At 38.2% G+C, this 26,838-nt stretch overlaps 1 protein-coding gene across 4 annotated transcripts; it reads right to left on the reverse strand.

The window, feature by feature from the left end:
• Positions 1–80: 80 nt before the first annotated feature.
• uxs1 (UDP-glucuronate decarboxylase 1) lies at positions 81–25,284 on the reverse strand. 4 transcript variants are annotated; one of them, XM_070914510.1, is made up of 15 exons: positions 24,971–25,284; positions 23,105–23,128; positions 21,339–21,406; positions 19,127–19,170; positions 17,845–17,905; positions 16,491–16,671; positions 13,960–14,064; positions 13,354–13,413; positions 12,318–12,439; positions 7,521–7,640; positions 6,981–7,024; positions 3,080–3,140; positions 2,890–2,947; positions 2,196–2,299; positions 81–905 (listed from the first exon to the last, which is right to left on the reverse strand). In XM_070914510.1, the coding sequence occupies exons 1-15, from the start codon at positions 25,059–25,061 to the stop codon at positions 774–776; spliced, it is 1,275 nt and encodes a 424-aa protein (XP_070770611.1). In that variant the 5' UTR covers positions 25,062–25,284; the 3' UTR covers positions 81–773. The 4 variants fall into 4 exon arrangements, with proteins under 4 accessions (XP_070770611.1, XP_070770610.1, XP_070770613.1 ...); XM_070914509.1 differs by having other exon boundaries at positions 21,339–21,387; positions 23,101–23,128; XM_070914512.1 differs by lacking the exons at positions 2,196–2,299; positions 2,890–2,947.
• Between the last annotated feature and the right edge of the window lie 1,554 nt (positions 25,285–26,838).

Raw genomic sequence — 26,838 nt, forward strand, 5'->3', positions numbered from 1 at the left:
CTTCCATCAAACAATTGTAGAAACATGTCACACAAGCACACACACATTATCTATTTTCCCTAATTATATCATACACAAAATATTGGAAATATTTTATTAAAATAGCATCTTCATCTGAAATTGATAATGCACATCCTGACATGAGATTTTCACAAAGTAGAACACAACGATGTCCTGATAAACATGTAATGATGCTGTAACAGTCTTTCTAGAAGACCTGCCCAGCCCTGCGGTGCGCTGCATGAACAGACAACAGGGTGCTGGTGCAAGCCACTGATAAGAGGACAAAACATCCAGTGGAAAAACAAAGTCAGATAGCTCATCTCCGGAGACAAAACACCCATGATAAAATAAACACGAAAGCACTGACGCACAGTACGAGCTGTTTGCAAGGTTCTCATGTCTGCGATTTAAATAGCAAAAGCACAAATTCACAAGAAAAAGGTAGGCTGGGTTTCAGATTTCTTGCCTCAAATTTCTGTTTTCGATTCAGGTTTGTCCATCCAACAGGTAAGCTCCCGTAAGGAAGCCCTTACCGCACGGTACAGCTGCAGCTCCGACACAAGGCAACACATATTTTTTTTTTGTTTTTTTAAAGAGACTTTAAGAGAAAGTTGTCTCTGTTTCTCAAAAAAGACACCATGTCCCAGAGTGCTCCGCTCAACAGTGTATTAAAGAGAGAGAGAGAGAGAGACAGTCGCTCTTCAAGGGTCCTCTGAGGAGTCTTCACATCCCTCTGTGTTTTAGGAGAGTCTGTGGTGGGAAACACGACCTCAGTTGTGTCTGGGTCTTCCTTTCTTCATGCGGGCAGCTTTGGGTTTGGGGATGTACTGGTTGTTGGCCTGGTGCTCGAGTTCCCGACTGAAGTACTGGATAGTTTTGTTCAAGCCTTCCTCCAGGGGCACCTGCCAACACAAGACACAACATGAAGACAAATGGCACTAAGTATTGCAGTCACATTAACATATTGATACACTGATCAGTTAATATGTCGCATATTGACTGTAAATATATACGACTCTTATTGATATTGATGGAGGTTTCTCTCCAAACACAGCGGAACAATGTGTAACATGCTATTAGTCATTTAGTCAGTTAATAATATTCTTTGTAAATTTTGAATTAATTGTCTTTCTATCTAATAGGAGTTTCCCCGGCAATTTAACTAATGTTAGTCTGCCTTAACGAGCTGGACTCACCTTAAAATTAATACACTAAATAATTAACATACATTTCAGTATAGAGTTCATATGATGGACTTACAACTGAAAATACTGAAGTTTTATTTCAAAATATTAAATATGTACAAAAAATACCTGCTATTAATACATATCTCAATATAATTCTCATATTGAGATATGTATAGTGGGTTATAATTCTTGTGTCTAAATGAATGTTTGCCACAGCATGACATTCATACAGTTCATACACAACAAATCAGCCTGACAGATGTTAACTTTACAGATACAGTGGGGTATACATACTGTATATGTTGGAGCAAGTAGCAAGAAATTACAGTAAAAAATGCCAAAGGTACTGCATGTTTGCGGTACTTTAGAAAAAGTGTCATCATTACATAGTTTGTCCGTCAGGGAGCAAAGACAAGTTCAGTCTTCATCTGTAAAATGTCACACTCAGTACATGTCACTGTCACAATTCTTTAATAATCAAAAATAAGGGATCTTTATTAGCAACACTCAATGTTACAAAAAAGTGGGCCAATATATCGTCATGATTTTTTTTAACTCTCAAATATCGATGTTGTCCTCAAAAGTCTTGGCTATACAGACTCTACACTTTAGATAACGTCTGACAGGGATTTACTACATAAAACAGTAAAAACTAAACTGAGTTTAACTTTTTACTATGTGGCTTTGAATACTGAATAAGTCACATACTGATATCAAGAGAATGTTGTAATAATGATTTAATCTCGTTAATTCACTTTGTTTAAAAATGTCAGCATCAGCTTGCAAGAAAAAATGTCTGTTACACATCTCAGTCTTTGTGAATCTACAGGGCAACATTTCTTAGCAGTCAGAGAATGAGAGGCTTCATTCTGTTGTTATCAGCTGTTGTAACTGGTTGGTCGGACCTGCAGCATTGTTACACCACGCGAGGGCAAAAGACGTGTTTCACACTATGTTTACAGTCTGCGTGTGCGGGTATGTGAGTCTGTCGTGTGTCACACATACCACCGGCTCCCAGCCCAGCATCATCTTGGCTTTTCGGATGTCAGGTCTTCTCCTCTGCGGGTCGTCCTGGGCCTCTGGAAGGAACTGGATCTGACTTCGGCTCACTGTGTGACAGTGTGGAAGGACGTAGTTATTCTTATATTACTCCGACTTTTAATCCTGCTGATGATCTTATAATGTAAACGGTTATAGGAGAGAGATGAGTCGAGGCAGATTGATGCTTCTGTGTCAGAGTGTTGTGGCTTCATGTGTTGGTGCAGAGGTACCACTGGAGCTGAGGTGCACCTCCTCAAAAATGGTCTGATGTCAGTGGGGGCGCTAGACAAATATAATATTATTTGTTATATAATATTTAGTTATCTAGCAAATCAATTTCCAGTGCAAACTTTGTCCTTGCAGTCATTGTCGCAGTGAATGGCATAATATAAGTATGCAGCATAATGACTGCAAGACGCGGCCTGATAATAGAAGGCACATCCATTGCTACATTAAATAAAGAGGTTGAATCCTACATTTCTATGACACAGAAGCATAACTCCACCTGGAAACAGACAATAGGACAAGTAAATTGGGAGAAGGATGTTAAGAGATAATCGGGTCAAGCAAGAGAGGGGGAGAGGGACTGAGATGGCAAGGGTCAAGAGTCACAGAAACACGCAGAATGAAAACTATCTTGATCGATCCGGTGCCATACCGACGAGACTTTTGATGAGACGAGCAAACTCCAATATGGTGTGTTCCTCTGGGTTCCCCTGCAAACACATTTCATAAACCTCCATCAAATCAGTGCAAACAAGAGACAGACACATAAACTGACTCACCTAAACTGTCTACTACAGACTTCATTTTCATTTGTGAAGCAGAGCCAGGTAAGATGAACTCACCAGATTGACCGGACTGCTGATGTTACTGTTCATCAACAACACCAGGCCGTTCACCAAATCGCTGGGGAACAAATCAGACACAGAAGCAAAGGCGTCATCGTTTAATTTCCACTCTGTAGCTTTGGGACATTGCATGAACATGAACTGCAGAGATTTGTATATGAAAACATTATGTATATATATGTGTAAAAATTTCTCAGCTGAAACAGACCCACAATTGTTCACAATCAGTCGATTTAGTACTTCATCAGAGTGGAACAAACTGTTCCAAGGCCAGGCGAGACATGGCAGCTCCAGGATGTACTCTCTTAATTTCTCATTTCCTCCAACACACCATGATAACATTATAAACCCTCAAAAATCTAATCGCTAATTAGAAAACATAGTCTGTACAGAGGTTTGAAAGTTTTTTTGATTATTGTGTCATGTATACAGCTATACCCGGTCCACCTGGGCTTATGTGACACCACAAATGAATATAAAGCAGAACCAGAATGCAGCGCATACATTTTTAAACAATACTACAAAGAGTCTACAGCCATGCGAGTGGCTCCGTGAGGCTGTACCAAGCACCAACCTCAGGGTTTGAAAAGTGAAACCAATACGGAAGTGTCTTAAATATGTATTCTTTCAAATGGCCAGCAGGGTGAAACTCAACTGGTAGCAAAAAGAGGTTAGAAGTTTATGAGAAAATGACCCTACTTCTCACTCAATGCATTACCTCAGTAAGCATTTTCCTAATGAGTTTATGGTCTCAATCGTTTCAAGTCTTCTTCAAAACAGCATGATGTTCATTTGGTAGATTATGGTCCCATTTAGAGTAATATACATGATAAAGCAGGGTATGCTTTAGGGCGTGGCTGCCTTGCGATTGACACGACGCTACCACGGCAACCTGTGTTCTCGGGTTCTCCACCCTCTTGTCCAAATATGGTCACTTCTGGCTAAAAAAACAAACAAAAAAACAAGATGACGATGGCCAAAATGCCAAAAAAAACGGTAGTCCACAAACCAATGGGTGGCTAAGTCCACTTGTTTTATACAGTCCATGGGCTGTACTTATATAATGCTAACAATGACAATGCTAACATGCTGATGTTTAGCAGGTTTTTTTTGTTCACCATCTTAAAGCTAATTAGGCTGATGGTAATGTTATGACAATTCATCCTGGGGGGAATATGAAGGTCTGTCAATTTCATGGCAATTCACCCAATAGTTGTCAAGACATAAAAAAGCTGATAGTGTAAACCTCAAGTTGGCGCTAGAGGAAAGGTTGGAGGATCACCAAAGTTATTAAGATTTCTGCTTTGGGGACCGTAAATGTGTCCATCCACTAGTTGTTGAGATATTTCAGCCTGGACCAACTGACTGACAGAGCCCTAGAGCCATGCCACTAGCAAGGCTAAAAAATACCTAATTTTGTTTATACATAATAATGTTTTTAGACCTTCATGTTTACAACAAAATCAATAAATTACTGATTATACATATACTGTGCAATTATAAGCTAGAGGAGAAATCAAGATCACGACTAATGAGATTTTCCATCGTGCCTCATTTTCCCAGCTTTTGTACCACATGTTGCCCACACACACACACACAAAATTAATTAGTGTAATTCCGTCAATATGCATTAGACCTTGACATAGAGATAATCATAATCAATAATATGACTGGCTACCTCACCAATAGTGGATGCACGTTTACTATAAAAATCTAATCCCCAACGCTGCACCACATCCACATCAGTCAGCTCTACTTTCTCCCAAATGTCAAATTTGCATTCATGCATATATACATAATATAGCGAGAGATGTATTTTGCCCATCTGATTTACATCAATGAGGGTATGCTGAATAACAGAACAACAGCACCATAGACTACAGCCTCAAAAATGACCATAAAGTTGAATCAACACCTCTATAAAACATTTCAAATGAACATTATGACCGTCATAAAGGTATACATATATAAATATGTTTTTAATACAAATTTAGTTTTTAACCAAATCCCATCATACAAAAGGGATAGTTAAAAGTTATGGATTTTGGCTTTAAATGTTGTTATGATTGTTGTAATGTTGTCTGTAATGCCATCTGGTCAGAAGATTTCGTGAGATCTGAATTAATCCACTTTGCAGAAGTTAGTGGGGTAGTTAAAGGTGCCCTGTGGAGTTTTCTTGTAAACAAACAAAAGTTATGTTTACATTCAACGTTTCTTTACATTGTTGACATCCTTGTTTGCTTGCTAACAATCTCCTTACTCACTGCCTTGGCTATGTTTGTTGGTGCATTATCACCACCAACTGTCCACTGGCAGAATATTGTGAATCCACTGGCAGGAGTGTGAATCATGACACCCACATGCTCACATGCACATCAAGGCAAGGGGCTACAGGTAGGCCGGTCTGTGCTCTTCTGTTTGCCCAGTTTCCACCAAGCCCCTGAGCTGGGCGTACAGAGGGGTCAATATATTTATGGTGAATTTTAATAACTGAGTCACAATGTGGACGTGTGTGTAAACAAACCCAAACACAAAACAGATCTCTCCTACTTCTAGATAAAGGGTGAAGTAGCCCTTTCTCCCCAACGTACTCACTTGTCAATATCATTGACCAATCACAGTAAACATACACAGCATTAACTCTAGCCCAGCCAACTTGTATTAAACAACAAGAGCTGAAACCACACCCTGAAGGCCAGCATGAAAAGACTATTGTCCTGAGACAACATTGCTCTCCCTGTTGTTTATTACATGACATCACACACTTGCATCACTCACAAATGTGGAAGAACAGCTGCACAAAAGAAGTATATGAAGTTCATTTATGGAACTTACCTTGGAATAAAGGTTAATTTAAAACCAGACTGAGAGATACCACATCCACAATACATGGAACAATATGCACAGTGGAAGAACGTATGTATTTCAAGACCTATAATACCACATATCTCTGCAACACTTGGTATCTAAATGAAGATTTTATATTAAAAGTATATAATACACACAGCATGACCATGAATTAAGTCATTAAAACAGAATGCTTCTTTAGATCTGAATAGTTTTAAACATAAAGTATTAGTAATGAAGGAAATGATACAAGTTTGCCCAGGTATTTTCAGGTTTTCTGAGGGTTTACCAAAGACCTTGACTTTTCACTGTTTACACAACACTAAAGTCATACAGGGCATCAGGTGAATGCTTTGAAGAGATAGGGGAGCTTCAAATGCTCCGTGTCTCTGATCTCTCTTCAAACTGATCAAATTAATCTCATTATCACCGGCACACAAATTGATAAATAACTTGCCATATGTGCGTATTCCTGCTCGTCCAGGCAGAAAGACATGGACACGTTGGTATTTAATAATAAACTTCAAAGTCCAACTTATATGGAGTCAGATCAGTCTCGATATTATGAATGCGCACAGAAGGATTCACAAATATATTTTGGGATTTATATATAAATGACTCCTTCCACAAAAATATTTTTCAATGCACACAAAAATACTTAGCGTTCTATAGAAGTGTAAAAAAAAAAAAAGAAAAAAAAAAAAGGTATTTAAAAGTATTTGCAACTCTCCTGTCGTGAATCATTGAATATGTTTATAAAATATGTAAATATGTATCGCTAATGGATGATTCTTGTTTCATTTATATTTTTTAAGTAACAACTAACAATACATTTACTGCCATGGCACTTATAATAGTGATCATTTCTATAAAATATTTAACATGATTCATAATTAATTACATCTATAGTTAATGTATTGTTATATTCTTTCCTAATTGGTGGGTAGGCAACAAGAGTTTTCCGTGACAAATATTCAGATATATACAGACTGAAGAGAAGAATGATGCATCTCAGGGACAAAACAAAACAGGTTTAATTTAGCAATCTTACCTTACATACTGAAAGGCTCTTGTTTGGGAACCAGTACCATACACCTAGAACAACAGAAAACTGATTATCATTTCTGCATGACGCACATACTGAAGGTGAATGTATTACCATGTGTCAAAAAATAAATTTCTACTCAAAATACTACTGCAAGTCTAATTGATTATTTTTGCCATGATCATGTTCAAATTATTAAAACTCAAAAGTCATTGTAATTTGGTGGTTTTACTTTTAACAAAATCTAAATAACAATTTATAACAAGCTTTTTGTATTTCTCTCACATTTTCAGTTTTGTGCACCAAAATCAATTTCATATAACACATAATAATATTAACTTCTCAGTTAAAATCATGTTCAATCAAAGAAGAGTGGCAGCACTTTTCATTTTCTTTTATATGATTTAAGATGCATACAACCACCTCACTGCGGCTACTTCAGTGTATAAACCCTCACGCTGCTAGTACTGCAAAGAGCCTATCGAGGTTTGTCTCCTGACAAATGAGGCGAAAGCATATTATCAGTAGAAAGTTTAAAATGCATACAGTGAGAGGTTCTCCCTGTAGAGCCTGCAGGATGAAGTTGCTGACGACACGTCCATCGTTCATGTGCATTCGGGAGCCAAACGTGTTGAAGATTCTTGCCACCCTCACCTCTACTCCTTCCTGTGAGCAAAACATACAGTATCTTGAACAGCAAAGCATTAATTATTCAGTCTGTTTACGGTTTAGTTCGTTTACTGAATAGTAGTGAACACTTGTCACTCAGTAGTGAGCCCTTTACCTGAACCCAGATACTTCATCCTCACCCATTTCTAGGCAAAACCATCTCCCATTTTATCAAAATCTGTTCTCTGACCCAATTATCCTCCTAATTATGATCTCGTCCCTATAGGTCATTTTGTTTACATTTCTGTCCCAGGTCTGCGTGTGCTTGTCAAGATGGTGTCACTTGGAAATGTGTCCACACGTTACTCTTTGCAACAAATGGGATTTTCATTTGTGCCTTTCAACATGTGGCCAGGGACAACAGGTGAAAATGAGCCCTTTAGGCTAACTCTGGTGAATGTACCAGAGGAAATTAAACTGCCCACTGTTGTCAAAATATTGCCCAGGCCAGTGTGATACTAGACTCTCCTAACACTCTCCAACAAAAAGTGAAAAATAAATGAGGCCAGCTCCATGATGGATAATCACTGATGCAAAAAAAACTCTCCCTTTTCAAAAATCCATGACCTTCATAAGTCAGCCTCGCACATCAGGGCATACTTCTTCAGATGGGATGTGGACCCATTTTAGGTCATATAACATGAATAAAAACATGAAAATTATGTAGATTGTTCTCTTGAAAATGTGGAACATTGAAATTCAATGGTCACAACCCGCAAACACATTCAGTATGGTGAAGAGCAAGGACACAATGAGGACAACATGATGAAGAGGTCATGGTAGGCGTGTGTGTAAATGTAATAGATGGTGTGCGCACAGTTATACACAGTATACACACACCTGGGCAGGTTCTTTCAGTCTTTTTGTCACACTCTACACGCCTAATTGAGCAGGTTAATAATTACCGAAAGTAATCAGCTTAAAGCAGTATGTCAATGGCAACAGTTATTATAATAGTATTGCCTGCCACCACACAGGAATGTGTAGTGTTGTTTTCCATTTAAATCCTGTACATCTGTTGTTGCATCCAATGATCTGTGACTGGCATGTTATATATTCTAATAGGCAAACGCATCGCCATAGGGTTATTACATTCTCAATCTATGTGCATCTACACTACTGGGACACCTCCTGGGAGAGACACATCCCACCCGCATGGATACAAAGAAAAAGAAAAAAACATACAAACGTAACCTGCTTACATATGAATGCAAGCACAAAATGTCAAGGTAATAACCAGAAAATAGGGCTTTTAAACCAAACAGTTCCAGGAACTAAATTGATTAACTTACCCACTATGTGTAAATGTGACATGACAATATTGATTTTGCTGTTCTTTGTGTGTCTTTTTTTCCAGTTATTTCTGTGTTTTTTCCCCAGTTATTTCTGTTTTTCAGTACGCAACCATACTGGAATAATTTACTGTAAATAAATAAAATGTTTGTTTGTTGGGGCGCCCTCATGGCTTAGGGGTTAAGACGCCAACTGTGAACCACAACAAAAGGCAACTTGACACAAGACCAATATGACACTTGTTACAGATTGTTACACAGACTGTATAACACCGATGTAGGATCACAAGTGGACCGTGTGCTCACTGGTGAAGTGATCTTGCGTCAAGTCAGTTTGAGGAGTCAGAGTCTTCAATTCAATTTTATTTTATTTATATAGTGCCAAATCACAACAAAAGTCATCTCATGACACTTTACAAATATTCCAGTCAAACTTTCATTCCTGTAATATCAATAGTTTAAGCTTATCAATTCAATAGTTCTGAATCAAGACCTCAAGTATGTGGAGCATGAAGATTGTGAAAAACGCGATTTCAATGTGTCAGATACATATTTAATCAACACTTCATTTCTTATGCTGCTCATCACATTCTCACATTGCATCTACAGACTGTGAACACTGATTCGCTCAAAGCGGAAACGTTTCTGCCTTCTCAGCCAACAGATTTCAACTGAATCTTGGAGTTTTTCAGAACTTTCGTTACTTTTAAAAGTTGAAAGCTAAACCAAAAATTGATTAGATAAGGGATCTGAATGGTTTCGGATTTGATGAGCATTGGTTTGGTGCTGAACTAAAATGCTATAAAACGCCAAACCTAACTGCAAACCCTAGAAACAATCAACAGGCTCTGCGCTGTCTGTGGTCAGAAAACCACAAGTGAAAACAGATGCATTAGTGAAGCCCGATGCAGTCCTGTCCTTTATTGGGTCCCGATTACTAAATAATTCCAAAAAGCCTCAGTTAAGTGTGTTTGCATCTGCGTGATGTGGATACTGTATATCTAATGTTTACAAATGCATTAATGTTATTCCATTAAAAAAAGTTCACTTTTCCAACATGTAAGTGTAGAGCTCTGTGGTTGATTTAAATCATGGAATATGGTTATGCAATCAGCCCCAGCACTCTCACACAAACACACAAAAACATTCAAGAACAGACTGTGGCTGTGACACTTTAACCCCTGGATGACAAGTGTCTGTGTATGTCTATCTGTGTGTGTTTGTGTAAAAGAATGTCACAAAGATGTGGGCTTTCATCTTTTACCACCATTGCAGAACATGATCTGCTCGCCTGTTGTATACTGTAGTTATGAGGTTTAAATGCTTGGCCTGAATCTGTGTGACTTGGTGAATGAAAATGTATGAGCGGTACAGTTGTTGCCTCTAACAGGAACACTGTCAAACTAATGAGAAAATACTTCCACTTCCCCTGGCTTTATGTTGAATGTTGGCTCTGACGCACAGAATAACATGACGGGTGGACCTCAAGTCATGGTAGCCCTCATCATAAGATAAAATAACTTCATAGTTATTAATTTCAGAAAGCAACACCAATAATAACGTTTGCTACAGTAGTGCCGGCTAGCTCTGTTGGTGCCATGTTGCTCTTGCTGTGAAAACAATTCTTTGCTCTTTCATTTATGCCATACATATTAAAATGCTTAATTAAATCGGATGTGTTACATGTCTTTGAAGCATCTACAACTGCACATATATTGAGTCACTGCTTCACACGCACAAACACTCAATGACAATTAAGAAGAGTATATAAAGACCAATGCTCACCATATAAATAAACCTTAATAAATCAGCAACAAAACTTCCAAGTATATATTTTTAGCATTTCTATCTGAAATAAGAAAAAACAATTTCAGGAAATGTCTGTCATTAAGTTACATCCCTACATTACACTACTTCTTCTTATAGCATTGAGAAGGAGGCACCTCAATCCTATGAACCAGTGCTTTAAATATAGCTGTGTATGCGTGCCTTGTACATGATAAATTGTTATTTAAATGCATCATATCAACTGGAAATCTGAAGTCAACTACATAGAAGATACACAGTTTTACATCTTTATAATATTTGCTTCCTGTCTGAGAAGCAGTTAAGACATGCGTTTTTGCATAACCTCCACTCATCAGTTTTTAAATGTTAATGAATTTTGATTACATGACTGGGCAATAGATGTAATGTGTGATATTCTCGTCCCCGTGCACAAGCGACTGACAGCTGGACATTGAAAGCCAGCCGTTTCCGAGAATTTCCCCGGTAAGTGTGAAAAAAAAATAATGAGCAGCTGAGGAGGAGCAGGAGACGCGGCAGATAAATAAATATCACCTGCCTGGAGGAAAGGCAAGAGGAGTCAATCATATCCGATCATCAAAGGCTGATGTCAATCAAGTCATAACAGGAAAAAAAATTATCAAAACGTCTCTATTCATTAAACCACACCTGTAATCATTAACTCATGATTCATTGATATATCTTTACTGATGCCAAACTATCCTCTGAAAAACAGCCTCTTCACAGCCTTTGAACCATTTTCCAACTTTACTGTTAGACACCTGGTGACATAAGGGGCACGATTACATATCCTATTCTATTCTCTCCTGATAAAACATATATATTTAGTGATAATATTGTACAGATCTAAGACAAAATGAATCAAATAATTTACATTTTAAAATAATTTTATGTCAAATGAACAAAGACTCTAATATTGGTGGCATCTTCCAGTCCTGCTTTTCAACTTCAGAGAGGCGGACATGACTGTGTGGAGCAAGATTTTCATTATCTTCGAGAAATCCCAGAAATCGACCACACTTTTACGTAAAACTATATGAAATGACTAAAATACATTAACTTTGTTTGTTTTTCATGAAAGTTTTGCGTAATTCTATTGCATAGCTGTGATCACTACAGTTGTGAGTCTTATAAGAACAGCGATAGCAGCAACAGAGCAGTGACAGTCGCCAATAAACCTGCATGAGTTTTTGTGTAAATTGTGTAGATTATTTTACTGATTTTTTTATTGCATTTTAATTTTGGCTTGTGGCTACATTTGCAGAATTGTGGTATTGCTCCAAAGTATTTTATTAATGAAAGTCACACAGGGACTTGCATAGCCAGACCTATCTCCACTCTTCGGAGAAAGGTCTGGCTCAACCCATTATCATTCTGGTTTCTTTAAACCAATCATCGTCCTGGGCGGCACAAAGCCGATAGCGGAAGGGGAGAATTCAGACTGAAATAGTCGGCCAATGGCAGACTTATCCCAAAAGCCTACATCCAGTGATTCAAACTACACAGGGACTGACATAACCGTCAATCCAAATATTATTTTTTTCAAATGCATACTGTAGAGTGACAGTGATGATACCTGTTTCATGTAGGCGTAACACATGGTCTCTGCCACACGTTTCCCCTCATCGTAGCATGCTCGAGGACCAATTGGATTCACATGCCCCCAGTACTCCTCATTTTGTGGGTGTACCTCTGGATCTGAATCACAAACATTTTAAAAGCATTTTTAAAAGCAAAGGGACTCAGTTTTCTGCACAGAGAATCACAAAAGGCTGATTTGGAATAGCATACTTCCCATCTTGCAGATTGACACACACATACGAACATATTCACTGCATGTCTGTCCAGAAACTTGTGCTGTGTTTTAGCACTCAATAGATTAGAGCGTCAACTGGTGCAATACACATATGGATCACTGACCTGCCACGCTAGGTTCAATGACGTATTCTGATTGGTTTTCAGGATAAAGCCCTCTTCTGTCATTCCTGACTCTCTCTGTGATTGCTTGGTATCACTATCTCAGTTTGTGTTGTTGTAGCACGAGTAAAGATAGTGATTTAGGGCCATAAACACTGCCTCTTAAACAAAGATACCCATAATTGTTTTGCTGCTGAATTGAGAGCCCCGAACAAATCATCACTTCACACTTACACAGCTGTCCATGTGCGACTGACTACAATAAAACACAAAAACGCGAAAAGAGAACCAGATGTGGCAGACAGCTGGCCTCCTAAAATTATTAAGAATTCATTCAGTGTCAGAAACGCTAACGTTGGCCTTGTTAGTGAAAGGTTTAGTGCATGATTAATAATGAGTGTTTTCAACCCAAAGTAGAATCAAAAAGGATAGGTGAGGTGTTTAGAATCTAAAAAATGTCTTGGGATATGAGTGCTGCAGCAGTCTCAGGTCTACATTTTAATGAGGGCTGCAGGATGGTTCATAGACATTTCTGGTCACACATAATATCACTACACATCCATCAAGTATCCTGTCTAAAAAAGTCCATTGAGTTAAACCATTAGCTCACAAAGTCACTGGAAAGCAGAACCAGCACTAGATCAATCTGGTTATGTAAAGAACACTTAAAGATGAGAGCGAGGCATCTTTCTTACCTCCATAAACCTCCGAAGTAGAAGCAAGGAGAAGTCTGGCACCCACACGTTTGGCCAGACCTTAGAGGCAAACAACACAGTGAGAACAGTCTTCTTATCTAACCCTCCCTTAAAGTAAAAACATAGACTAGAAAGAAACAAGACAGCACATACTGTACCACTGCTAAGGCTCCACTACAAAAATACTAAATTTGTCTATTCAAAAAATACTAAATACTAACATAATCTAAGTTTGTTAATATTCATACAGTGCTTTGACAATACTTTATCTGAATATAGTAATATTGTTAAAGTTAGCTTTGGTTCATGGGATACAGATTTAATTTTCACTATGTCTACAGAAGATGTCCTAAAATGGCTCTCATAAATACACCATTGTTAGTGAGAGGGAAGCTCGTCTCGTTCATTATTTATCTAACTTAGAACTCTAAGGGGGGGGGGGGGGGGGGCAATTAATGAAAACAGATCATTATAGACCAAATCTCCTTGAGAACTTGAAAATACTTACTCACAGTATTTTGTGAAGAAGCACAATTAATCAAAAAAGCTTTGTTTTTTGAGGCCTGTCCTACCCTTATATGAACTTCACCAGTAGCATGTACTCACCAAGCATGTTGAGAGTGCCAATGGTGTTGGTCTTGAGTGTTTTGATGGGATTGTACATGTAGTTGGGAGGAGAGGCTGGAGACGCGAGGTGATAGATCTGGTCCACTGTAAAACGCAGGAGAAACTTAAATCATCTCACCTTGAAACCCACATCTGTTTCAGCAAAATGTAACGACAGTGAAACTTATTTCCTTTGTTTTGTTTTTCTAAATGCTTTTAGGAAGTTTGATCCTAATGCCTTTTCAGATGCCTTGGAGGTCTACGGTGTAGCATAACGGGACGGAATATTTAGGACTGGAAAGACAAAAAATGGGAATAATAGATTTAAAGTGAGGGAGAGGAAGACAGACAAAAATGTGTCTGTCTGTTGCACCTAATGTCTGCTACTGAAGGAAGCCAATATATACACTTTGATGAAGCTCAGAGCACAGACATTTGTGACACACTCACGTACTACTTTGTACTTACTGAGTGAATTTTTCATAATTTGAAAGAACCTTATGAGAATTTGTCTAAGTCTTGAAAATATGGGTCAGGCACATGAACTATGCGTTTATCCACTACAAGATCTAATCGCCTTTTATGTCTTCACTACGTTTTTGTCCCTCAACCATCTCTGCCCCATTCTATAGCACTCTTTATCATCTTCCCATTTTCTTAACCACTCCACTCCTTTCTTCTCTGTTCAAGCTGAAGGAATTCAGCAGCTGCTATTGAAGCCTTGACCGCTCCATGACTCAAAACATTTTCACTTTCATAGCTTGTGCCATCTTCTCTCTCTCAACATTTCTCTATTTACTGTAATACTTAATTTCCTCGCTAAAATACATCTTCCACCTTAAATGTTCTTCAATGCACCATCACAAAAATCTCATCTTCCCCCTGTTTTAACATTACCACAATAACATCACAGACTACCAGATGGCACTCAAAGCTGTGAGAATGTACGATATCACACGAAGGAACATTACTTTATTACAACAAACACACAGGGATAAACTGTATATCATGCTGTTGTGTTCACCAGGGTCATGGATTTTCACAGCTTGTCTTTTGGAGCTTGTGTAACCCTAAGCATATTTACGATTTAATGCTGCTGCTGTTGTGTCTTTAGCTAGTCTGTGAGAGTCGTTACGCAGCTGGCATGCCGGACTATGTGAAACGCATTCTTTTATAACAGTGACTATATTAAAAGGAAATCGGACACATTTTATTTTATTATATGCATCCTTTGCAGTTGGTTGGTTGCATCACTCCTCAGCTTTCTCTTTTGCTCTGCCATGCCTGCTCTTGCGCTTCTGATTTTGGGAAAAAAAATGCTGCTATCACTTGCTGCGATTGCTGTTCATTTCAAAAGCCCCACCTCCACCCCACGCATCCACCTGCAGTCTGTGAGTCTAACGGAGCTCAACAAGGTGCTTTGGGCAGCTGGTATACCCAAAGCAAACAAACAAAAGATCAGAAATGGATCAGGTCTATATACCCAATACACATCCACCAAAAAGCGTTGGGATTTGTCCAGGATATTCCTAGCATCACCGATTCCATAGGTGCCTACGGGCAATTGTGGGCACCAGCTGAGAAATTACACTGTGAGGTGACCGTATCAGAAGAACAGGCTGTTGTCCAGTGACGATACATAGAGAAATGGAAACGGTGTCAAAGCAGAGTTTCTAACTGTGAGCTAAACCTGGGTACATTTCTATATTTAACTCTCTGGGCATTCTGACAGCCTCTTACAGGTTTTGACCACACTGAGGTACAGTTTTGTTACGATATTTTGTGTGGTATGCCGTAGTATTTTGTCTGTTTCCATCTGTTGTGGTATGGAGGTTGGGGCAGAATTTAGACAGCATGAAAAAAATACTTAAGTTCAAATTTTGTGTTTTTACTGTGTATATGCATTTTCCTAAAACTAAAACTGAAACTGACACTATGTAGCCTCTATAACAACTATACTAAATACAATATACAGTGTACAATATAATGAAATCCAATACACCGCCAGCAATACATTATTTTATTAAAATTATTAATACTAATTATATTTCAAACAGAGAGCCAAAATCGCAACCCACTTCTGTGTTTGCTTCTATTCCACTAGATTTCATTTCTCATTGCAACCTCTGTAAGCTTTTTTTATCGTTCTGTCTGAAAGGCTGACACATGACAGGTTTTCAGTCCATATTCTAAGATGATGGATATCTGCAACTGTAATAGGTAGTAAATCCTGTCACCATTTTAACATTGATTAAGTATTCAGTGACCGGCAGTTGGTGTCAGTTGGGTGTCTTGTTGCTAGTAGCAACCACTACTGGAATAGTTAGATAGTTCTGTTGCTGGTTAACTGACTTATTATGATCGGGTTTTTGGATTATCCCGGTTATACGTTCTATGCATGTAAACACCATATCCTGGTTTCAGAAAGCTGGACAGCGCCTTATCCCAGCTTTGAGAAACTCGGATATGCTACCTGATCCCCCACAGCAAGTAACCAATTCATCACCTCCCACATTTACTCTCTCGCTCACCTTCAATATAGAGAGGCTCCACCACATCATGATTGATGAGCTCGAAGTTTTCATGGCCAATCCAGTGCTCCACATTCCTTTTCCTTCCAGTGAAGAAGTTGTCCACCACAGTCACCTCATGGCCATCCATCATCAGCTTGTCAGTCAGGTGGGAACCAACAAAACCAGCCCCACCAGTAATCTAGTGGAAGAATACACAGGTATGATAACATCAGTAAAGGATATTTTAGCAATAACACTTATCCTTCTCAGGGTTCATTTCTTATAAGATCGATGAAAAACTGCCTTGTAGTCTATCAAGGAAAATGGGGTAGGTGGGGTGGAGTGTGTTAACAATTAAAAGAAAATGTTTTTTTTATTTAAGTGTCCCATTAAGCCAACAATGTGACAGTGAGTCAGCATTCACAATACCAGGACCCTGAAACTGAAGCAGCTAAATGGAACATAATTGGAGACTACTGCACACAAAGAAAAATAGAAAACGTATGCTATTGAAAAACTTCAAGGTTTTAAGACTGACAGAGCAAGACACAAGCAGTCAGTAGGGCTGGGTATTGTTTGAAACTTTATTCTTTTGTTTCAGTACTGATACCAAAGAATACTTCGACACCTTACTTTACTTTAGGTTTTGCCACAAAACCTTTTTTTCCATTTAACAAAAGACGCCAAACATTTCGGTAAAACACAAGCATTCATACAAGAACTTTGCCAAAATTAAGTAGTAAAATGTTAATTTCAAATCTTGGTATGTGAGAGAGAATAAGTATTATGAATCTGACCAGACATCATTTCAGTGGTTTGGCAGTTTGGGCAATAGTTTTACTGTGTGGCTTCATTTTCTACTCCAAATATGTTCTTACCTGTCTGATCGTCTGACAGCTCGAGTTTCTTGGCTTGTCTAACTTCTTTTTAGCAACATTACAGTGTTCCCAGATCTAAGCAATACATTTCGTGAGTACATAGGAATGATGACCAACATTACAACAAGACTAAGAGTCTACAGTCACGCTAATCGACCGAGATGTTGAGATATTTCAGTATTTCAGAGCCACATTGCCAACTAGCATAGCTAAAAATAAGATCCAGGTTGTGTAAAATTATGTGAAAACAGCTGCAAGGGGCTTTTTTCCCCAGTAGTGACCCTCTCAGGCAGCACTTAAGTTTAAGATGTGTGCCACTAGTGCATGTTCCACTACTCACATTCTTATGTTTAGGTGTAATGTAGAGAATAGTCATACATTTCTGCTGGGATTTGCATAGCCGGTGACAAAGTGGCTCAACTCAGGGTTATGACCTCAGTATAATAGTTGTTGTAAATGTGATTGTCATTTGAAATTGTGTGTTTGTCACATACCAAAATTCTCTTCCGGTCCTTTTCTGACAGGAATTTCACAGGTGGGTATTTCTGAGAAAAACTTAGAAAGAGAAGATAAATTCCTTAGTGATGAACACCTAGAAGAAAAATGCAGGCAAAACAGAACAATATCTAAATGTAAATCCAGTTCCTGAAAAAGAAATAAATGGGCTTTCACTACCTTTTTCCTCAAAGCTCTGCTGTCAGACCATAAGTGAATCGATTTGCCTGAGGTTGCTTTTCTGGTTAGCAGGCACTGAAGCCACATGGTGTCTTACTGTATCTTTCTTTAACATAAATATATGGATTTATTGAATGAAATGCGTGGTTTTAAATCAGCAACCTTTCTGACTATAATTTAGGCTTACCTTTTAACTACAATTAAAAAATTAGATTAATGATTTGGACTGATTGATGATTTAGAGATGTTGCCACATGCCAAGATTGCAGCGCAATGTTATCACACCTGCTAGAAATGCTGGCCAAACCTACGAAAATAACAAACATGCCTCAAATTACCACTGAAAGAAGAATTTTTGCGTCATCAGTAGCTGTAACAAAATGTAATATCAGGGGCTTCATCCGCCGATAAGCTGTGCTGACACAATGCTCTATACAATTCACCTGCAGCACTCCACAGTGGCTTTATACGAGGATCACAAGGATACACAGTACGTTCCTTTTAAGTGATCCTGTGGCATATTGCAGGTCTATAGAAAGAAGCACACAGTTGGAGCATGGGGTTCACATGGACGCAATCATCTAAAAAAGTGGCTTTTTATTATTCCTCATTAGCATTCGATGTGAAATAATTAACCTCTAAAAGCAGAATTTATGTGCCATCAGTAGCTGCAGTGGAACAGCTGATATAGGCTTCATTCATGGATAGCTGGCTATGCGCAAGTCACGTGATTCCATGGATTTCAAACTCGTCTAATGATGCATTTTTAATAACTAATTTCATGTTTGGTATTTTTTACATGGTGTAGTCCCACTCTAGGAGTTCTAGTTTTGCTCTGAATGAAAATTAGATGACTTTGGGTAAAACAATTAAAGAAGTAATTAAAACATAAATATAACATTGTGTCTTAATTGTAATAAATAGCCCATTAACATTTCACTGAGCATGGTACTGCAATATAGAAAATACGCTTATGTTGAGAGTGAGAAGAGATACTAATTGTACACAAGTCTGCAGACAGGTTTCGCAACACTTTCCCCTTACTAATTTTGAGTGTGTATGTGTGTGTACACGTTTGTGCATAAAAAAAGGGATACACACCTTTGTTCCAGATCTCGAATCTTCTCTCTCAGAGGAGCCACAGCCTAAAGTGAGATGAAAAGTGAGCGATACGTGAGATGAGAGCACAAGTCAATGCTTAGTAAATTGATCCTACAGTGTGTCTTAAAGGTCATGTAACCACACGTGCATGTTAATGTAAGGGTATGGTTAAGTCCAGTTAAGTTATTTATTAATGTACCTCTTCCCCACAAACATATATGAATTCCATGGGGGAAAGAATCCCTCTAAAATCGAACTAATCCACCTTCAAACACAGAGATAAGACTGAGAAACTGTAAGACATAGAACAACCTGTCAAATGTACCTCAACTATTATTAGAATAAATATGGGAACTTCTCCCTTTTGGGCTATGCAACAGTAAGTTAGCCCTGACGTATGCAAATGAAATGGTGATCCAAATAGCAACTTGCAAGGTCCTCTTTATCCTCCTGTCAAATATCCCGTTGTCACAGATTACATGTATTGCCTTAAAAAGACCCCAGCCTCCCCCACTCACTTAAGCCTAGACATGAACAGATGATGGCAGCAAGGAATGCCAAAGTATCATGGATAGAAGTGGAGTCAAAACTACAGAGAGCCGGTGGTTAAGCTTGAATTTCAAGATAAACAATGAAGGTTAAAGGACACGGGTCATAAGCTTCATTTGTCAATTTGTGCCGCATGATGGAGCCTATAACAAAGTGTACAAGCACTACTATACTATGTGTCATATTTGTTATGAGTAAGGGGCTGTGAGGGTTTCTGCAGGGCTCTTCAAGTTATATTGAATACTTTTTAAGACCTTTTAAATACAGCAGAGAAGGCAATTCAATACCCGTTTCATGACCATATGGTCAATGATGGTACTGAGGTCAGAACTGATGTTCCTGTTATCAAGATTATGTTATCATGATTTCAGTGGCAGGGTGCTTTCACGCTTGTAGTTCGGTTCATTTTATCCAAACCAAGGGAAAAAATGACCCATTGATTCATTTAGTTCTGGTCTGGTTTGTGTTAACACAGGGTTTTTAAAAATTAACCAAGAGTGAACATGAAGTTATACAAACAGCTATCTCTTTAATTGGACAGTTTTGACGATGCTTTTGACGGATATATTAGCAGGGTTAGGGTTGGGTAAGTGGTCTCAGTTCAGTTTGGTCCGCTCCGGGGTTCAACTGACAGCTTTCACACCGGCCCAAATGAACCGTACCAACTGGGCAAATGGACCCGTCTTAATTTTAACTGAACTTAACAGATTAGGTGTGAAGGCACCCTAAAAGTTATTTTCCACATACTATGAGACTGAGGGAAAACTTAGTAAAGTTTGCTGTTTGCAGGAACATTCACATCAAGCCAAACTATGAACAAATAAAGAAAATCTAAATAAATATCTTGTAGTGGGAAAATACAACACATTTTTCCTAAACTTCCCACGACATATGTTAAACCAGAAATAATAATATTAAGTCAGGGGTAGGAGTTGCACGATCAAAGTGTATATAAAAAGGAAGTCAAGTCAACATTATTTACTCGTTGAATGATTCCATCACAAATGGAAAAAAAGAAAGCTCAGAGTTTTAATCCTGTAACATGCCTACAGCCATCTGCTGAGGACACATGCTTCCACTGTGGGGAATCTGTCAGTCAATAAAGACATGCAATGTCCTCAGGAACAAAAAAAACAAAAAAAACACACACACATTTCCACATTTTTCTATTGTGGGGAACTGTCAGTTTATCTAATTATATTAATATTAACCTAAACAGACAATTGCTTAACTCATAGTTTGGGCAGTAGCAGAATTAGTGTACCATGAAAAAGCAATTCATTGTAACGTTCTTAATCATTTCATGGCCCCATAAGTTTTGTAGCATTTATATTTCATTAGATTGTTGGCAGTGTGAAAATCGAAGATATAAAAAGATGAAGTTACAACATATAACGAGGCCAGCTTAAAAATTCAGCTTTCTATCTGATTTTTTGGGACCAATCAAAAATCTATGAAAGGCTAAGGCATGTAGAGGTTGTGAACTAATGTAAATCAATAGACTGTCCTCACATGTATGTTGTTGTTACATGTATTCTATATGTGTAATAATTTGTGCATAAGAAAGAGAAATACCAGCTGACAACAAACAGCAGAGCTCCTTGAACCTGTAAAAAAAACAACACATCGAGAGGGTGATAACAGCTTTCTGAGTAGAACTCACTTCATCAATTCTCTGCTCAATCTTCATTTCTCCATGTTCTTGTATTGATCTATGATGAGAGAAAGACAAGGTGGGATGAGATGGTGGCAGCCATAATCACAAGGCCAGAAAATAAGTCTTGATTTGAAGCATGCTGTTGGGTAAAAACACATGAAAAAAAAACACGAGATGTTAAAGGGATTGCTACCATGGTACGGGAGCTTTAACGGCTGACAAATTATGTGTGCTAATAATATACAATAAGTGTGCTTTGATCAATCGGCCACCGATCACTATCGACCGTCAGTCATTCTAAATAGTTGGATCGCTGGCTTCTACAAAGGCCAATCAGATGAGGCAAAACGAGACAATTTCTCTACACGCCGCTAAAATGGCTTCATCAGTCTCAGTTCTACCAGGTGTCTGAAAAAGACAATAAATTAATAATTTGCAAGGTGCGTTCCAAGGAAATCCCTCGAGGAGGAAGGCAACCAAAAAATGTCAACATCACGAACCTCATCAGGCATCTGAAGATTAGTTGAGTTTTAAAGCTAGCTAGCACTAAGGCAGAGAGAGAGCAACTCAACCATCACTCACTTAGCTGTCGATAACAGAGAATCTGAGAGAGAGAGAGTGAAACATGTTGTCTGCCAATAAATAAACAGTTGTCAGTTCATGATAGTTTCTCGTCTCATAATTTTAATTTGTAATTATACTATGTTGTTAAGAATAGTTAAATAAATAAATAAATAATGCTACACGATAAATAGAAGGCTTCAAATAGACCTGGTGATCGGTCGATACTGCTTCCAGCGATCTGTGAATGGCCCCCCAAAATCCTGATCGGAGGACCCTTACAAATGTATAGTCTTCTGTCATTACCATACACCTAATCAGCACAATCACTGTATGAATTCTCAAAGCATTTCAAAGCAAAGAGAAAAGATACAGCTGTGATCTTTAGACACAGAACAACACTTCTCAGTTTAACACTTCTTCACTAACACTTCTCCGCTCCCCTATCACTGAGAGAGGTGAGAAGCTGTGTTGTGCTGCGTAATGTGTATACATGTATGCAACAATCTAATTACAGTCCAGTCTGCTGCTAACAGCTTGCACTTATCACAGTGCCAGATCTGGAGTACTTTGTGTAAGTCCACAATGAGAATTAAGCGCTCAGGATTGGATGGGTTTGGTCAATGATTTCAATGATTGAGTGTCAAATTACTTTTTAATATTTCATATTTTATGACCAGAGAATATCCATAACAGTAAAATCCTGTCATGAAGCATTTGTCATGAGGAAGAATACATAGAGTGTGTTTTTTCATCAAGCACCACACACTCTTTTCAGGATTGAATAATCAAACGGTTAAAACTACACAATATCAAGGAGCAAAATGGCTCATGCTGATTAAAACCGCACTCATCATGTTCAGTAAATAACGTCATTGGACTCCTCACTACTCCCACAAAATAAGACTTCATAGAGGAGAGTAATCCAGGTGCTTGGGAACTCCTCTGAATTCTGATTAGGGAGTTTTTGCGCATTGATACTTAACCATTCAAGAGATTAAATATGTATTATTTTTCACCACCCTTAAATATTAGACACGGCATTCAGAAAAAGCTGTTTGAGTAGTTTATATGTCAGGGGAATCAGATGTAAAAACAAATAATTTAAAATCATATAAAAAAAGGTAAAATGTTCAATCCAGAATCATGAGTTTGGTTACCATGGAGAACGGTAGCAGTTAGGTAATACGGAAATGAAACACTGTACCTCATGTTCGTATATGTTCCCCAGACAGCTGGAAGAGAGAAAGAGAAAACATCATGAATGCATTGTGCATGTATAGTGTAGTGTCACATTCAGCAATACCAGTCTATATAACAAAGCCAAAGAGAAAAACTGCTAAAGAGACCATGAGGAAAAGAAGCTCCAGCAGTTATCTTCTTTTCTCTCTGCTCCTACAACTGTACTGTTTGGAAATGTGCCACGGCTAACATGACGCTCAACATAATTCACTTGACGGAAGAACTGGAGTAGAAGGCCAAAGACAGAAAGAGACCGAAGAGCATAAATGAGAGAACTGGGAGATAAATTGTCTTCCTCTTTCCTTTCTTACTCCCTATAAAATGGACATTCAGAATTCAAACACTGAAAGAGATAGATAGAAAGATGGCTGATATGTATTTCCCACTATCAAGACAGCTAATCTTAATTTTGCATGATGCGTGATGCACCATTATTTTCTAATCTTGCTGATTAGATGTTTGTATTCTAGGGCAGATCATCTGCGTGTGTAGTCTGACTACACAATTGGTTGATAACCTTTACCCAGACTATGGTTATATTAAACTTAAGTGTGTTTCTTCAATTCAGAGGAGGGGGGTTATGCCGCAAGGTAAACCTCCTCCACATGTTTTATTTTGATAGATAAATAATGACGTCTGTTAACATTCATCTTCTTTGTGTTCCTGTCTGTGAAGTGTAACATAAATGCAGCCATAGGCTAAGTGCAGTTAGAAATTGATTTATGACTTGATATAACTTACAGTAGTGTAATCACTTGATACCAGCATGTGCAGTGAGCTCAACTGAATTTGGACCAAGATCACCACAAGTTGCTTGCAAGTTGAACTACGTTACAAAATTTCACTTTATAGGCTGCCCAGAAGAGAGTACACTGCTGATAATGCACGTTTAAATCCAGGCGACTGTTATGAATGATTCTAGAGGTTATATCATAGTTCAGAATAAAACAATTAAAACAATAACAAATGACTGAAAAGATGCTGGTTAAATCCTAGTATGAACTTGGTCTGAGGATAGGACTCTAGTTTGTCAGTCTCAGTCTTGAGTCTGTCTCAAGTCCATTCGTATTTGGTCCCAACTCAGACTTGACTTTGCTGGGTCTTGGACTTGTCCTTGATTTAGCACAGGCGCTGTTGACTACAGCCCTGCTGAAACAACTTATCATTGTCAGCCACAGTTAAAATGTCAGTTCAACCTTACAAAACATTCCTGGATCAAATTATCACCCATGATGAGAATCAAATAAATAAAATGGACAGCCTCTCATCAAATACCTGCCATATGCAGTCATTAAAACTTGGTCGCCATATCACCTGATAGGCACAAAAGATGACATCATGGGTTTTTACAAACACCATGTTCATTGTGCATCGACAACACATTCCTCAAAACAACCACTCTGTTCAGCAAAGCAGGCCAAACCAACATTTCTAACGATCAAAAATAAAATAAAAAAGTCATTGTTTGACAGTCTGATTAATTACTTTTGGTAAGTTTGCACACATATTTGAGTTCAGAAATATACTCTAATGGACTACACTGCATTTGTGCTGTGTCCATTTTACTTCATGTCTAATACCAATGAAGCTGCAGCTAATAATTACTTTCTAAGGATTCCATTGAGGAATTAAGGCTAAGGATGACTTTCCAATTAACCAACCAGTCTTGCAAGTTAAAATGTGTGGGCTTGGCCACCAAACAATATGGTGTCAATGTAAACTTGACACCATACTGTAAACAGTTTGGCTGTCATGGTTGAAAATAAAAACAGTCATAGGAATGATGACAGTTAAACAGGTGAGAGACGGTCCATTACACAAATTGGTGTACTTACAGGCAATGTAGGCGATCAAAGCGAGGGCAAAAAGTAGCTTCATCATTCTTCTGTTTAATCCTGATATCAGCCAGATGACCCGCTTCATCATCCGCTCAATGCAACAGGACCAGGAAACCAACACGTTCAAGTCCAGCTATAGCATTTTGAGTCACAATTGTTCATGTCCTCGATGGAGTTCGGTCTTCAGGGTGTCTTGCTTTATTAGGCAGGCTCTCAATGACTTGGTACCCCCGATTTGCATCAAACGTAACTAGCTTGACAGGACAGGCAAGCTAGCTGCTCCTGCTACGTCAACACCAAGCAGGAGCAGTTTACGTGGCTAACAGGGCACACACAGGTAACTATAGCAAACAGTATCAGGTAGCAAGCTACACTGTGGAGTGTCAACATTCACAATTACATATAAACTTGTTTATCAGCGCCATTTGTCCCCTGACTAAGCAAACAATTATATTAACTGCAACACATGTTCATTTCCTACGTAAACGGATATTTTAAAGAAACATTTACAAACTGCGGCAACGCCTCAGTAACAAATAACACTGTGAAGTCAAATGGTTAGCCGTTAGCACCACATTAGCAATTAGCTACGGCTAGCTAGCAAGCTACTAAACTGACAGCGTATTTTTCTTCCGTTGACAGTTGCCGCTAAAAAACAACAGATGCGAATCCGGCCTCACGATTATATTCAGGCAAGTACCGGGAAAATGAAACAGCAGTTCATTTTAACTGTGTACAAATGCACACAAGTCGGAGTTTGCTCCTCTCAGTTGGGCCGAGGAATAGCAGATGAGCGATTAGTCATTGCTCGATTTAGCCGCCTGACTTTTTCCTGCAGAAACTGTGTGACGTTCATTTGACTTGCGAGCCTCAAATAATAATAATAATCGTTTTGTTTTATTAGTATGAGCTTACTGAAACCTTTTGTAGATTAATAGTATAATATTGTACCACATCTATATAGCTTTCAAGTTTCAAGTTGAATCATTTATTTTCAAAACTGACACAATAGCTCATTCATTCAATCACAGGAAACTTTCCACAGTGCAGTAAACTAACCTTGTTGATTTCCCCGTTTCAACCACTGAAACCTGTTTGGCGCTGTAAGCTTTTTGTGTGGTAAGATGTATTTGAGTTTGCTAAATGTGTTCTGTACTGCATGTCCTTATGCTGCAGATATTATTTATAGTAAGACCTAGACTTTATGACTGCAACATGATGAGACTGTCACTCTGTCTGGTTAGAGACCTCACCTCATTAACATACATGTTTTCCTTAGTCAATAGACCATTACATTACAGGTCTCCTGTTCTACATCTCTTCCCTCTCTTTGAATTTATTCCAGACTCTAGAACAGGTGAGAAAAGCTTCTAAAAGTTCACTAAACTAGTCATTTAAAAAACATTAATTTACATTTTACAGACAGAAGGGCTTATGGTGTCATATGGCATTTCATGTCACATCACACATCTTATTTGTTAGCACTGCTTGTTTTAATCAGATGGTAAAACTTGTAATAATATATACATATATTAAAAGAATAGAAGAGGAAGAAGGAAGGAAACATTACAATTGAGTATGACATGATAAAGATTGTTTTGTTTTATTTTGAAAAACAAATATTCACCTTTTAGCAGGTTAACAAACAGCAAACCAGTTAATGAACACCAAAGAACTGTAATATATACAGTATGTGTGGTAGATTTTTCATGTAAATGTGTGGCTCAAGTTTTATCATACATGTGTATCACATTCTTTCTGTTAAAAGTTTAATCTATTGAGTCTCAAGCCTTAACTTCTTTCAGTCAGTGCCAACGACTAAAGCAGGTTACTTACTGTAACTCACTGATTTGTTTGTAGTCATC

This window comes from Enoplosus armatus, chromosome 11, assembly GCF_043641665.1.
Source record: "Enoplosus armatus isolate fEnoArm2 chromosome 11, fEnoArm2.hap1, whole genome shotgun sequence".
In the NCBI taxonomy this organism is placed as follows: domain Eukaryota; kingdom Metazoa; phylum Chordata; class Actinopteri; order Centrarchiformes; family Enoplosidae; genus Enoplosus; species Enoplosus armatus.